Here is a 15,488-nt window from a genome sequence, read left to right as displayed (position 1 = left end):
GCTCTTTGCTTTACTAGTGGAGAAGAGTGATTGTGCACCACGTCCAAAATGCCCACCCCAGGGCCTGCTCTGCCAGGTGTCTCTGGTCACCGCCATCCCCTGCCCTCTACTCTCCCCACCCACAAAACTGCCTGTGCAGCGTATGAGGCATCCCGGCAGGTGAGGCGGGCAAGGCCTTTAAGGCCCTTTCTCCCTCAAGTCTTCAGGTCCTGTAATACAGGCAAAGTGTCTGTTCCTACTGATTGTAAAAGGAAATGACAACATGAGATCAATACTGTAAGAAAACAAAATGCTTTTGAATTTGTCTTACTGCTACCGTGGATCCATTCTTGCCAACTCCGCCATGGAGGATGGTGTGGAAATAATTAGAACAGGAAAATAATGCTCCTGCCACTATCCCAAGAAGAGGAAAAATCTTCAGTCTTGTTTCAATCACAGGGATCTTTGGAGGAGGAGGAACAATTTTAGGTATTAGGTATATCAACATTAAGGTTTTCTTTGGTGATCACTACACTTTGGGGTCCTTTATATTTGTTCAAATTAAAACCAAACATTCAAACTTAATGAAGTTGATATGTTTTTCTTGGCTCTTTCACCATTATACAGAGACACTGCCCACATTCTGCTTTAGTTAGCTATAATTGGTAGCCGTAAATGACAGTTCACGTTCAGGCAGCAGCCCCCCATAAACTAACAGCAAAGGGAAGGCAAAGGCCCCCGATGGGCTTCGCACTAATGACACACCACAATACATATGGACACACATGCATATATATGAATGCTCAGAATCACAGCTATTACCTTCTGGCCACCAAATCCTACTTCACGAAAGCTTCCAAAGGCAGCAAAAGAGTTAAGAAAAAAAGTTGACAGTGAATTACCACCAATCTCCTCTTTAATATTTCAAAATAATAGCAGTCTCATTTTAAAACTCTGTGGGTACCGACACTGCCGAGTCCCAAGTCCCCTGGCTAGGGGACATGATTAGTAATGTTAATAGAGCAACTCTTACACAATTATTGAGCAATATTGCATTTGGCTCTTCTCCCATCTGTGCAGGTCTTTAAAATTTCTGCCTGATAAAAGATTCCTCAAATCCAACCTGTAGCCAGAACCCTGGCCTGTTCCCAAATCTGCCCCTTCCTTCCTTGCACAGCCCCCGCCAGCCAGGAGCTTATCCCATGCGTCCTCAGCAACTGCCAGGAAGAAGGACGGGCACAAGCTGCCCTCTCTGGAACAGTAGTGGCTGGCAGTCTGAGAATAACATGGGGAGGGCCAAACTACTGACAGCTTTCCCTTGCTAATTTTCAAGAAATTGCACACAATAGAAAACATCTCAATTTTCTAATTTTCTAAAAGAGCAACTGGCTTTGTAAAAATGTAAAACTTCCTACTGAACTTATTTTTTTGGAAAAATCTTTATCTTACATGATAAATCTATCACTTTAGGCCCAAAAGAGTGATACCATTTAAAGTTTATCAGGCAAAAGACAGGTTTCTTTCCATCTATATTAACACAAAAAGGAGAAAGAACAGTAAAATGTAAAAGAAAAATACAACCTAAAAATATGAACCATTCTATAGGAAAAACATTTAAAAAACATGACACTCTTTAAGTGGTATGGGCTCTCCCTCCGCTGTTGCAGAATCCCACTGTCTTATAGCCCCCTAGCCTGGGTGCCTTTTTCAAGAGATCCATCCAGACAATGTAATCTTTGTTCTTTTCACCTCCTGGGGATATCCAGGATACTAGACTCTTTCTCTCTTAACTTTCATTTTTCTTTCTTTCTCCATGACCAACCTACCCTTTCCTTCCAATGACAGATTTTCATCTGAGATTTTAATGCTTTACCATTTGCATCCAAAGGGCACATTCAGAGAGCGGGCAGCTCCATGGGGACTGATTGCTAAGTGATTCCCAGCCCCCTCTCCCTCCTTTTCTATCCTTCTGCCATAGTCACAATGGAAGCTTCACAAGTGAGCAGGGCCAGCTTCTGACCCAGTTCTCTCTATTTTTAGGCAGGTGGATTCTAGGTCACATTTGATATTTGATAGAAGCTTTTACATAGAAAAGCCAGTCTCTCCCCCCGCCCCCTATAACAAAGCTAAAAGAGCTAGAACCATAGATATGAATACTTACAGTATAATAATAATACTTACAGTATAATCCCACATTGACACTCCTCCAAATGAGGTTAACAAAAAGACAATAACTATAGCGAGCTGAACTTCGGTTACATCCACTCTAAAGAAGAAAAAAAAAAATGGAAGGAAAAAAAAAAACAAAATATTTAGACTTGAATATGCAAATAAAAAACCGTACACTTGAGGTTTAGAAATAAGGCAGCCTTTACTAAGCACTTTCTAGGTGCAATGTGTCATGTAGAGAATTTCAAAGGAGTTTTTTTTTCCCCCATCATCAAATGAGTGACTAAGGGCTAATTCATTCGACTGATCTTTATTGTATTCTGTCCTTACCGTGTGTCCAGAACAGGGGCCACCAAAGCCCCTGGATTCATGAAATGCACCATCTGGTGGAGGAACCAGGGTTGGGGGTGGGAGAACAGGGAGTCCAGCAGGGGGCACACACATGAGATCAGGGTTGGCAGTGAAGGGGGCAAGCAGGCAACCAGAGGGGCCAGAAGAGGCAGGAAGACCAAGCAACACTCAAGGAAGGGGGATCCGTGCTTGGGCACGTAGTTGCCGAGGGTGCCTGGCTGGGGCCCCCCAGTTCTGCAAGAACAGAAGACGAAAGAGCAGGGTGTCTCAGGGGGCAGGCAGGAAGCCGCTGGGACACACATCAGAGCACTGCCCCCAGCGGGCTCGGTGCCGACAGGACACAGAGCTAAGCGGGCCCTGGAGAGACACAGACCCATGAGGGGCTCTGGGTGCATGTCTATCCCGGAGGAGCAGGAGACAAGTCCCCATCTCAGTCGTGGGTGCACTGAAGGTCCTGGGGGCGCGAGCCACTCCCCAGAAGTCAGCGCCGACACGGTAAGGAATAGGAGGCTGTTTGGGAACAAACCTATCCCTGGGAATCTGAAGGTGACAAAGTCACCAAAAGTCACTTGCGGGACAGAGCTGCCGACACCACTCTGCTGCCACGGTCAGAAATCAAGGTAACCAAGGCCTGGGCCCGTCTTCCTATCACCCTCACAAGCTGAAAAACTTCCTCATCCTCGTCTTCAGGCGCCAGCCCGGTCCCAACTCCAGGCCTTTGCCCAGGCTCTCTCGGCCCTTGCCTTCCCTCCCGAGCTTCTGCCCCAATGGCCCTGCCACAGTCGCCTGGACGCTCCCCTCACAAACCTGCTCTGTATCACGGGTCTGCACAGAGCCCATTTTTCCCCAGTGACAACCCCCTCCTCCCCGGCAGTTCCCAGACCCAGATGCGCAGCCCTCAGCTCAGGAGTTACAATCAGGCATCTCCAAAAGCCCCATGGCTGTCCTGGGACCGGACGTGTCCAAACAAAATCGTGACCTTTCCTCCAGCGCTCTCCCCCCCATGCTCTTAGTCAGCCAGGCCCATAACCTCCCCTTCCCCCATGCTGTACCCAACCCAGCAGTGACTGCTTCTCCTTTCACACTCTCTGGAGGGTCTCCAGACTTTCCTCCCTTCCTTCTTCCAGCCGTTCTCCCCTTGGCTGTCTGACTACCCCCCACCAAGAACCTCTGGAGGCTGCCCAACTCCTGCAGAATCATTTCCCAAGCCTTCTCTTTTCCTATTCACTGCTTCCCCAGTAATGGATTATTCACAATGTTTTCACCCCACAGGTCTGGGATTGCGTCATTCTGGAGTCATTGAGCATGTAATGTTCCCAGTTCTTTGTATCACAAAAAATATTCCAGTCATTTTGATGCAGATGAAACTTTCCTGCCTCTGACCTCAATAAGGCACATGCCTAATGGTGGGATCCCCTGGTCAAAGGGCGTGGGCAGGTGGTTCACTTTTTAAGCCAAATTCAAACAGCTTTGGGGAAGGACCAACTCACAGCACCAACGATGCAAACGTGTCTTTCCAAGGAAATGTGACCATTTCCATCTTTCGTCATCTTTGACAATTTTCTAGGTTATGAGATGAAATGTCAGAGCTGTTTTGATTTACATTTCTATTTTTATTGATGATTTAAAGCAATCTTTCATATAGTTATTAATCGTCTGCAATTTTTCTTTTGAGAGTGGTTTGCTCATAGTCTTAGATCAGTTTATATACACTGGGAATGAATCATGGTCTTATATGTGTCTTGGAGGAGACACTTTCCCCCCAACTGATAGCTTACCTTCTTATGCCAGCTGCATTGATTTTGTTCGTGCAAAACCTTATCAACTTCATGTATAACAATCACTACTTTGTCCTTTGTGATTATCTCTCTTATTTGGTTGAGAAACTACAGCTAAGCAAATTTATTCTTTCAAAGATTTTATGATTTTTCTTTCAAATTCAGGCTGTCCATCTTGAATACTTCTTACTGTGGTATATGGTACAAGCTGTTGGTTTAAAGTCGTTTTCTGCCAAACCACTTCCAGTTTTCCCAACAATTCTTATCAAAGAGAGAGAGAGATGATCTCAAATAACGTATGCTGTTAGGTTGTGACATCTATCATAGAGAGCCGGAACTCTGGAGAAGTATACTTGAAACAAGGTGTTAACTCAGTGGAACTGATAAGATAATAGTTCTCTAGTTCACACATAGTACTTAGCATGGTGATGTAATGATTCTGCAGTTCACACATGACATAATTGTAATAGGGTATTTAAACTGGGGACAAAGTCAGACTCCGACTGAGTCAGACTGCTAGAGGAGACTGGGACAGACTGGGTCAGACACAGACTGTGATGGAAACAGACTGGGTAAGAGACAATAAAGACTTTAGACTCTATTCTCGTCCTTTCTCATGGTGTCTAACCTGATGAGACCAAGGCCCTTCCGGAGGACCTCCAGAAAGCTAGCCCACACATTACAATCTATTTCTCGAATACTTTTATAAGTAGATGGTGTGGGAGCAGACAAAGTTCGCTCCCTCCATTCTGCTCCTAAGTAGTCACTTTGGGTCAGCCCAGGTGATTCTGCACCTTTTTCTATGTCCTGGACTCCTCAGGCAGTGTTTGGAGAAACCTCAGGATCCCTTCCCAGAATCATGTATTTAAGGGCATAAAATAAATGACAAAACCAAATTCTGGTTTGAAATGCAGTGAGTCAAATATTTAAAAGAACAAATGTGAACTTGTTGACTCCAAGTGAAGAATCCCCAGCTAAAGCATGACCTGGGAAACAGAGATGTGATTTATATCCATCAATTTTGCTGCCTTTTAATATTTCTGGTAAAAGGCTTGGCAGGAAAAGTAACATCATTAATTATGATATGTTCATCTCCCATCAGCACGGATAACTGAAGCCTGCTAGCCGATCACCAAAATACTAAAAATAAATACTACTCCCTTCGTTATGTACAAGTTAACAAAATCTACTTACTTTCCAAATCTTAGTACTCCCGATACGTAGGTTTGCCAATGAGCACAATAGAACATGAACATCCCAATAAAACAGCAGAAAAATAACCAGTCAGGATTTGATCCCAAGCGAACAGCAATGGAGGCTCCAAGAGACACAAATACTGAAAGAGAAAGTGGACCTACAATTAGGAAGCAGTTTAAGATAGTTGTGACTTTAAAATCCACAGAGGACTCTGCCCAGGAGCATGGGGCAAATTCAGAGAGAACCAACCAGGAGGGAATTATTCAAACAGGCTGGGCTCTTCTCAGAGCCATGCATGTGGGCACAAGGGCCCTGTGAGGCTTCAGAGAGTAGAGTAAAGACAGCAAGCGGGATCTCCCATTTGTGTCTCATGCACACGACAAGGGGACTAAGCCATTCCATGCAATACAAACTACCAAAAGTTGGGAGCCCGGCTGACACAAGAGTGGCAATTAGTGTCATCCCCTCACAAGCCAACCTTGACCATTTTGTTACATCTCTAAGGCTTTCACTTTAAAGCCACGGGTGGACCTCAGGCTGGATTCCCTGCCTCCAGGCTCTCATCACTGGAACCTGCCCAAGGGACAAACAGATTACCCCCATTCCAGTGGATTCCTATCAGCTGGCTGATTGGCTGTATTTCCTCATTTTTCCATCTCCTATCTTAAAGCCTTTGGGTAAATGATCTCCCAGATACTCTGTGAGAAAGTCAAGGGGGCTTATGCAGGCAGTGAGAGTATGAGGAGAGGGAGTGTCCCTGGCAGGACAGGATGGAGCTGAGGTCGTAGGCCTTTCAAAATGAAACAGGAATTTTAGATATATCCTAGAAACAATGGAAGCCACTAGAATTTGAACCACAATTCTTCAGCGTTTTATTGCTTAGTTTCCATTTAAGTTTGAGGCTTTTCTTCAAGCAACCTTTTATCGATTATATTGTTGTGATTGGTAAAGGCTGAATTTATTTCTACTTTCTTGCATTTAAAAAGTGTTTTTGATCCTTCTGCCCTACTACCCAAAAAGGGCAGACAAGCTAAAAAGAAATAGACATCCTCCTTCACCTTTCCAGCAGTGTTCCCGACTTTCTGAATTTCGATGCCATGTCTCATCTTCAGCCTTTCATGGGAACATCCTGCATCCCCGCGACCAGCCCTCAGTTAGGTCAGTTCTCTCTTCCTATTGCCGAACCTGCATTCTCCTGGCTGGGCTTTGGACCTTCCAGATTTCCACACCACACCTGCAGGCTGGCACCTTTATCCCTTTCTTCCTGTTTTCCAGTTCCTTTTGAGGAGTTGTCTTTCCCATGAGAGTGAATTACATGGGAAGCTGGAAAGGTGAAGCCATGATGCTGGAGTCAAGTCAGCAACTTTGTTAATCTTTCCCAAAACACCCCATAAAAAATGAAAAAGGAAACATCTTAAGGCAAGGACTGTCTTTGGCTTTCCTTACTGTATAGTAAGGGATTAAGAATTGCTGGTTTTGTGGCCCCCTCTGATTCCCTAACTTTTCTAAGATTCTATTCAGTTTGTCTTTTTTGTTAGATTTGTCTCGGTCTGAAAGGGAGCTATTCAAGTCTCAGTCCCTCTCTCTCCCATTCCCATTTCATGCGCGCGCGCACACACACACACACACACACACACACACACACACACACACACACACACAACTTTCCAGAGCCACTAAAGGGTATGGGAAGAGTATGACAAAGAAAGGACAAAGACCCTTGATCACCTTTTAGCCCTTCAAAGTGCTCACGTGTATTTGCCTTTCTAAGTTTTGTCTCATGTTTGTCTAAGAGTCCATCTTTTCAACAAGCCTGTTTCATTCAGAGCCCTCTATTCCACTGAGTGCCCTATTTTCCTGTGCAGGACTGCCCTTGGTTTTGTAGCCGTGGTTATTCTTGGGTGTAAGTCTCATTTGGGGCCCTTTCTATCTTACTGCAATTTTCTCTTCCTTCATAGGAATTACAGCAGCCTCTTGTGAGAACCTGACCGGCTCACCAGGACTTGAAATCTTTCCGTAGGGATGTTTGCTGTGGTTTTTCTCTGACCTGGAAGGTTTAGATTTGGGCTATAATATTTAAAAGTTTTTCCCCAGGAGGGGAATTCTTTCCATTTTTATTCCATTTTCCCGATTTAATTACAGGCCATTTTCTTTTGTGGTGTGTTGAAATGGGGCACATAGGGTTTGGGTCCTGTTTGGGGGAGATACTGGTCCTACCTTCCCAAGCTGCTTTCCTGCCCATCTGTTTCTGAGAGCAGTGACATACTTCAGGCCTTTCCCTACTTTCTCAGTCTCTATCTCCATCCTATCTCATGCATCACCTGAGTTGGGTTGGCTCCTTTCTATTTTTCAGGGTTCCCAGTCTCTGGGTACAGCTCCCCTTCCTCTTCTGCACAGTATGCTCTCTCTTCGGGTGCTCCCATGGCCTTTCTTGCAGCCCCTCAAAGCTGCTGAGGACAGGCCACTTTCTCTGAGGCGCTGCCTGCAACTCACCGGGAGTCACTAGCTTTGTTCTGAGCCTGCCTTGACTCAAAGGAGGGCTTCATGGCATCAGGACTTGTCTTCTGTTTCCTATGTCGAGTCGCAGTTTCTGGGCTGGGATTTTGGGGCCTGTGCCCTGGGGTTGGCCAGGCCCCGTCAGTCTCTGGCTGCACTGAGCTTCCGGGAGGAGGGGCTGCCGCCTTCTTTGTCTGAGACTGGGGCAGGGCAGAGGGAGCTGGGTGCCCAGGTGCTGGTGACCCATAATCACATGGCCTCGGCTCATTTCTTCTTGCAGTTACGAGCTGCTCCATCCTCGGGATAACACTGATGGGGCTCGAGAGAAAACCAGCCTGGTTCTGGCTTCCTGCCTGCTGGAGCCCAGCCTCTGCTCTGTGGGTGCTCACGAACAAGGATTCGCATTACAGCGGGCCTCAATCAGGCCTCCAAATGGGGCTGGCGAGAAGTGCCCGGCCATAGCAGCGCAGGAGCCTCCGGCTCACTCCCCTGCTGGGAATGTCAGCTTGTGCAGCTCCAAAGCCCAGCCAGAGACCTCGCAGCTCAGGCCTCCCACCACCCGGCCTCGGGCCTCCCACCCTCTGGCCTCGGGCCTCCCACCCTCTGGCCTCGGGCCTCCGGTGTGATGCAGGTATCTATGTGCTCTGGCTTCATGGGGCCCTGTGTCATCCTTGCTGGGGTGTTGCTAGGGTGATTGGCTTTTCACTTTACCAGCTTTGCCAGAAGTTACTTACTGGCTTGGAACAGACAATATGTGTGTCTTCTTCACTTTAGGAAAACCCAGTATTTTAAAAATCTTTCTGAATTTCCCAAAGTGGTGATTTAGCCGGTAATCACGGATGAGACTGACAACTGTTCTACTCCAGGATTCAGTACAACATTGATAATAGTAAGAGCTCACTTGGCTTTAAAAACAGACTATTACTTGGGGGCTGCTGCCTATCACGTGGCATCCCTGAATTTATGACAAGTGTAAGAGAATGAGAAAGTGGATCTAGGAATTACCTAATTACATAAAACTCAGTTTTTTCCCACTTTTTAACTACTCTGTGCATAACAGATGCTTAATGTGAACTGAATTTGGAAATACAGCCAGAGCATAAAATGCAGGGGCACTTTTGGCAGAGTAGATCCAAGGCCAGGCCCCACAGTTGGTCAGAAGGTCCAACTAGGATTCTCCAGTGTCCTTTATGATGTTAGATAATAAGATCTCAGGATCCTCGGCAACTCTGTGAGACTGTCCCATCAGCCCCTGGAGAGGGCGTTTTCTCACCCACAGCTCCTAAGGGATCCAAATCACAACAACACCTAGACATGGAGCTGAGTACATCCACATTCTTATGTATACGTGCTAACACTGCTCTAAAAAGCTTTAGCTCTTTCCAAAAAACAGAAAGTAGCAAGATTGAAGCTGCTTAAGATCTATAGCAGACCTTGAGATCTTAATGCTATACAAACTGAATTGAAAATTCTATTGATTTACCTGTGGAAACTGAATCACAACCATGGTCAAAAAGTTCCCCTAAAGGAGAACAACTATTTGTTCTTCTGGCTTGTTTTCCATCAATAGCATCCAGTGATTGGTAGATAAAGAGGCCCAGGCCACATGATAGGAATACCCAAGATGGTGCCTAAATAAAACATAACATAAAGACCATTAATTTCAACTAATTAGTTTCTGGCCAAAAGTAACTAACACTCTATGCGTCCAATCTACACCTATTCTTTTGTGTTTACTATTACGGTTTCTTATGACAGTTAATTTGAAATCATTCAATATATTTTAAGGCAGGCCGAGTAATCAAAGCTTTAAAAATAGAGCTCTATTCTCTCTTCCCGTTATTTCCTGTGGCACTCTCCCAGCCGATGCTGGCTCACCGTTCTTTTCTGCACTGAGGTTATCTAACTCATGAAAGGTTAATCTTCAAGTCAGAAGTGGCCCTGGAAGTGATCTAGTGCAAACACCCTCTTCTGACTTTGACAGCTAGCTTGCGATCATACTTCCCCTGGATCCCTGCATCCTTCTCTCCTTCCCCTCCCAGACGGCCATCACTCTGCCTAGAACAGACGATTTCCCCCTTGTTTTTTTCAGAGAGATTTCCTGTCTCCCTCATCCTATACTTGTGCAGCTGATAAAGGAGGACTTTTGTGCCTCTCTGTTAAATGTCAGCTAATTAATACAGAGCCAGCAAAAGGCAGTATCTGCTTCCCAAGGCCTTGCCTGGATCCAGATGGTTAAAGCTCCTCACCAGGAAGTTGGACATTCCTTGGTCATGGCCATTCCATGACCTGGGGAAAAAGGATATAAAGAGAAAGAATGAGGGAAAACTGAAGGTCAGCCCATGTGCTTTAGTCGTATCCAGGAAAGACCAAGGGAAGGTGAGGAAGTCTAATATCACCACTCCAGTGGTGGAGCTTCTCCAGTGGCAGTTTACTGGAGTTCACCTTGATAAGCACTGGATGAGATGGAAGGCAGGAATGGCTGGTTACCTTTAACATTGCTGGTAACCTGTAACACTGCTGGTTACCTGTAACACCAGACCTACCTTGGTGAGAGCAGGAGAGGAGGATTATTACATTTACCATTATTTTAGTCTGCCCGGATCCTTTTTGATCCCGATTTTATCATTAAATGACTTAGTGATCTTCATGAATTTGATAAGAATGCACAAGAGGCAGAAGCACATAAGCCTTAAGTTATGCATAGAGCTGGAGTTGGGAGCAGCTGTGTGGTTTCTTATCACCCTTATTAATTTGTATATAAGATTTTTTGCTTCTTAAAATTCTGTGGAATAAAAGTGAATAGATATTGTTTGCAAAAAAAAAAAAAATAAGCCATATTAATGAATTAGGCTTTTCACCCCTTGCTGGGGTTTTTGTATATTGGAATTTATTTCTTTTCCTTTCTAGATTCTGCATTAGCACTGTAGAATCCTGAGGGGACAAACTTTTGATTCCCACTAGAGGAAATAAACTAAAGTAATTCCCAGAACTCAAGGGGAATCATGGTCAACTAATATCCTCTAAGTACTATATTAGGCTTTCTTTGCTTAAAAACAACCTAAAATTAAATTAAAACAACTTAAAACTTCCTCTTTCCCCAATAATCCTTTCAGATAGCTATCCATCTGGTCCAAAAGGCATCAAAGCTCATGAAAACGTGAACATCTTCCGCTATCCCTTGTCCTTAGCTCATCTTAACAGAATGAGGAAATCCTGATATCTCACACTTATTGCCCTCAGCAAATTTCTGAGCTGAAGGTTCCCAAAATATAAATCTGGAAGAGCAGGTACCTGGATTCCCTTCCCTCCACTTTTTGCCCTCTGATGGAACATCATCTGCAATACAGAGATGAACTCTTCTTATACTTAAGAGTAGCTGGGAAGCCATCTTGATGTAGCACCTTTCTCTCATCTGCAGTGGGCACTAATTATCTTCTAAGCAATGCTTTTTAGCATGTAAGCTTTTTTTGTTTGTTTGTTTGTTTTAAATTTAATAGCTTTTTATTTGTCCAAATACATGCAAAGATGGTTTTCAACATTCACCCTTGCAAAACTTTGTGTTCCAAATTTTCCCCCCCTCTCCCTCTCACTCCTCTTCCCTTAGACATCAAGTTATCCAATATTGGTTAAACACGTGCAATTCTTCTAAACGTATTTCCATATTTGTCATGCTGCACAAGGAAAATCAGATCAAAAGGTGAAAGAAAAAAAAACAATAAAAAAAGGGCAATACTCTGCTTTGATACACACTCTAGATGCGCATGGCTCTTTCTATCACAAGTCTGTTAGAATTGCCTTGAATCCAGTCTTTCTTTTTTTTCTATTCTCTGGTGTGGAACATGGGTTACTACACAACTATGTACTTGCACAGGTATGTGCCCCAAATATGGAACTGAAATGGGCAGGAGAAACTAATTAAATTTCTTCATTTTAAAACTCATGCAGAGTTTTATATAACATATAAATAACAAACTCATACAAATCCCCATTATTCATATAGAATTTATAAACTATGCTCGTGATTATTTTTCAAAGAATTAAAATGCAATTTAACATTCAAACTATACTGGACAAAATTATTCATATTCATGACCTCTGGTGTTCCTTGGAGAACATGGAAAATTCACTCATGCTGATGCATAAACGCTGTGCACTATTGTGATCTTAAGGTGGTTTAACAATGACATCATTAGTAGTGGGCTACCAAGAGCTATGGAGGGTCTTTCTGGAAGGGCCTGGAGCCATTTCATGAATTAGTCCATCTGAAGATAGATGAACTCTAACCATCTGAAAGCTTCAACAAGACCTCAGAAAACAAACAAAATCAAAACATGAAAAAATGGAAGACAATGGAAAATATCTCATTGGAAAAACAATTGACTTGAAAAAGAGATTGATGAAAAATAATTTAAGAATTAATGAACTACCTGAAAGTCATAATTCAAAAAAAAGAGCCTTGACATTATCTTTCAAGAGATTATCAAGGAAAACTGCCCTAGTATCCCAGAGCTAGAGGGTAAAATAGAAATGGGAAGAATCCACCCTCATCTACTAAAAGAGATCCCAAAAAGAATATTATAGCCAAATTTCAGGGTTCCCAAGTCAAGGAAGAAATAATAGAAGTAGCCAGAAAAAACCAATTCAAGTCTAGTGGAGCCACTCAGGATAACACAAGACTTAGCGGCTTCTACATTACAGGATCAGAAGGCTTGGAATATGATATTTTACATAGCAAAGAAGCTAGGAATACAACCAAGAATGACCTACTCGGAGTATAATTCTTCAGGAGGGGAAATGGGCATTCAATGAAATAGAGTACTTTTTAGTATTCCTGATGAAAAGACCAGAACTGAATAAAATATCTGTCAAATACAAGATTTAAAAGAAGCATAAAAAAAGCAAGCAAAAAGAAACCATAAGGGACTCAATAAGGTTAAACTGTTTACATTCCTACATGGGAAAACAACAATACTTGGAACTCCTAAGAACTTTATCATTACTGGGGCAGTTAGAAGGAAAATACACTATAGATGACATAGGTGTGAGTTGAATATGATAGGATATGTAAAAAAAAGTAAAATTGAGGGATAAAAAGAAGAAATAGATTAAGAGAAAAGGAAAGGGAGAAGTAGAATGGGGAAAATCTCTCACATAAAAGAGGCAAGAAAAAGCTTTTAAAATGGAGGAAGAGATGGTGGAATTGGGGGAGCGGAGTGCTTGAACCTTACTCTCATCAGAACTGGCTCAAAGAGAGAATAGCAGAAACACTCTATTGGGTATAGAAATTTATCTCAGAATACTCTGCTTGATTGCAAGTTTAATATGAGAAACTATGACATAACTTTCATATGGAAAACAAGAATTTCATTAATACTTTTAAATTGATAGGATAATATAAATTAATGAATTCATAACTTCATTTGGGTTTATAAAATCTTATTGATACACAATAAAAATAATTTCCTTTAACGGTTTTGTTTTCAGTAGACAACATAAAAACAAATACCTTGAAAGTAGTCATTTTAAAGTACAAAACCATTTTGGGATGCTTCCTAAACATTAATATTCAATGTAGATCAATGCGTTTTAAAAAACCTAGGCAACAACCGTTAAAAAGATAAAATTTAGAGAAGTTCTGAAAACAGCAAGATTAACACAAGATGTGGACACAGATTGGGAAATCCCCATGACTTCAACAAAATAGGAGGGAGGAATTGGAGCATTTTTGTTTTAAAGCAAAGCTTTTTGCTGTTAACCTTTCTTGTAATTAATAGCCTTGTTACAAACTTGATCTGTGTAAAAATTAAGACTAAAAATATCTGCTATATTTTGGATGACAAACTGAATAAAACCATATTTATATAAAATTCGTTTAATGTAACATCAATCAAAACATTAGATGGCTTCTTTATGGAACCAGAAAAAATTATCATGAAATTTTGAATGGGCAACTGTATCGAAAGTATCTTGGAAATGAAAAGCCAACAGAGGGGGTTTTGGATTCCTAGACTTTAAACATATCATGAAGGGGCTCTCATCAAAACAGATAAATAAGTTACTGAGATCGATTAAATATACCAGATGCCTGGTGTATAATATAAAATATATTAGATATATAATGTAAAAATGATGGCTGACAAAACATTTAGGAATAAAAACTGGAAGAAAAGTCTTTATTTAACAAGCACACTTGAGAAAAACTGGCAGTTTGGTAGGAAAGGGATTTGAATTCAGATCTTACATCTTATATTTCAGCAAATTCCAGATGAAGAGGAGACAAAACTATTTTTTTAAGAATTCTAGAAAACAGGGAAGAAAATGGAATCAAGTATTTATCCCAATTAAAGAATGAAGAAGGGAATTTTTCTCCTCAATGAAAGAAACAGGGCTTATTAGACGAGTTAAATATGGCTGATTATGTTAAAATAAAGTCACAGTGATAGCCACCACCTCTTCCTTCATTCTCCATTTTCACATGCTGAGATAACACTGAGGATGGATGAGGCGGTCTCTCAAAGCTGTTTATTTTGAACCTGGAACAGAAGGTCTGGAGCCAAATGCAGCCTCAGACTCTAGCTGTAGGATCCCAGACAAGTCCCACAGCTTCCAGGTGCACAAGGGACCGTTGTCTTCTCCAGCATTTCCTTTCTCTCAGAGTCTTCCCAGGTGGCCCTTCCCTTCCGTCCAGCTCCTGAGTGATCCCTCCTGGCTTCTCCCTTTGGCAGCTGAGCTTGAGGAGGGCAGATCTATTGGTCCTTTCCTCCCTCTGCAACCAGGTTTACCGCCCCAGCTCCAGGCTCTCCAGAGCGCCAGCTCTAACGGCCTTCCCCATCCTCCTCAGCCAAGGACACTGCTGGTCACCCTTTTCCTGAGGATCACTCCTTTCCAGAGGTGGAAGATGAACATGACCACTTCCTTCTTCTTCTCAGGCTCCTCACTGGCTCGCACCCACCAAGTGCAGGCATCCCCAGGCTCTGTCCTGCCCTATCTTTTCTGGCTCACTTACTCTTGGCTCTCCTGACCTAGAGTACACACGATCGATTGCCTGATGGACATGCTGCAGACAGCAGGACTCGGGCCCCAAACCAAATATATAACCGTTCCACTCCCTGTCTGCTCTTCTTGTTTCTGTTCCCACCAGGGCGCCCCATGTCCCTCAGGCTCACAAGCGAGGGGCTGTCTTTGGCTCCCCCACTCTCAGACACTAAAGCCCACTTGTTGCCAGGACCTTTCTCCCGCTGTTCATATGTGCTCCTTTGTCTCCTCTGAGGCTGTCACCTTTTCTACGGAACTGGACAAAGGCCTGGCTTGGGACCAAGGGGATGGCCATGCTTAGATATCCTGAAGAACAGGGAACAAATTCCCACAGGTCCAGGCCCCAGACTCATATGAGAGAAGCTCGAAGCTGGTACATGGAGGAAAAACAGCTCATTCTCCTAAAATCTGCTGAGGTGCCAGGACTCAGTAGGAATCTCGAAGGAAGGATTGAAAGAAAAGCAAAGAGCTGGAGATCAG

At 43.2% G+C, this 15,488-nt stretch overlaps 1 protein-coding gene across 1 annotated transcript in view; it reads right to left on the bottom strand.

The window, feature by feature from the left end:
• Positions 1-15,488, bottom strand: part of CHPT1 (choline phosphotransferase 1) — a 31,055-nt gene that overhangs the window by 5,338 nt on the left and 10,229 nt on the right. Inside the window, exons 2-5 of the mRNA XM_051961050.1 lie at positions 9,454-9,601; positions 5,472-5,613; positions 2,161-2,245; positions 311-442 (exon numbers count right to left, since the gene is read on the bottom strand). Of these exons, the coding sequence (XP_051817010.1) occupies positions 311-442; positions 2,161-2,245; positions 5,472-5,613; positions 9,454-9,601 (507 nt within the window). The remainder of the gene's footprint in view (positions 1-310; positions 443-2,160; positions 2,246-5,471; positions 5,614-9,453; positions 9,602-15,488) is intronic.

The sequence above is a fragment of the Antechinus flavipes genome, chromosome 5, assembly GCF_016432865.1.
Source record: "Antechinus flavipes isolate AdamAnt ecotype Samford, QLD, Australia chromosome 5, AdamAnt_v2, whole genome shotgun sequence".
In the NCBI taxonomy this organism is placed as follows: domain Eukaryota; kingdom Metazoa; phylum Chordata; class Mammalia; order Dasyuromorphia; family Dasyuridae; genus Antechinus; species Antechinus flavipes.
This window is presented reverse-complemented; position numbering and strand designations above follow the sequence as displayed.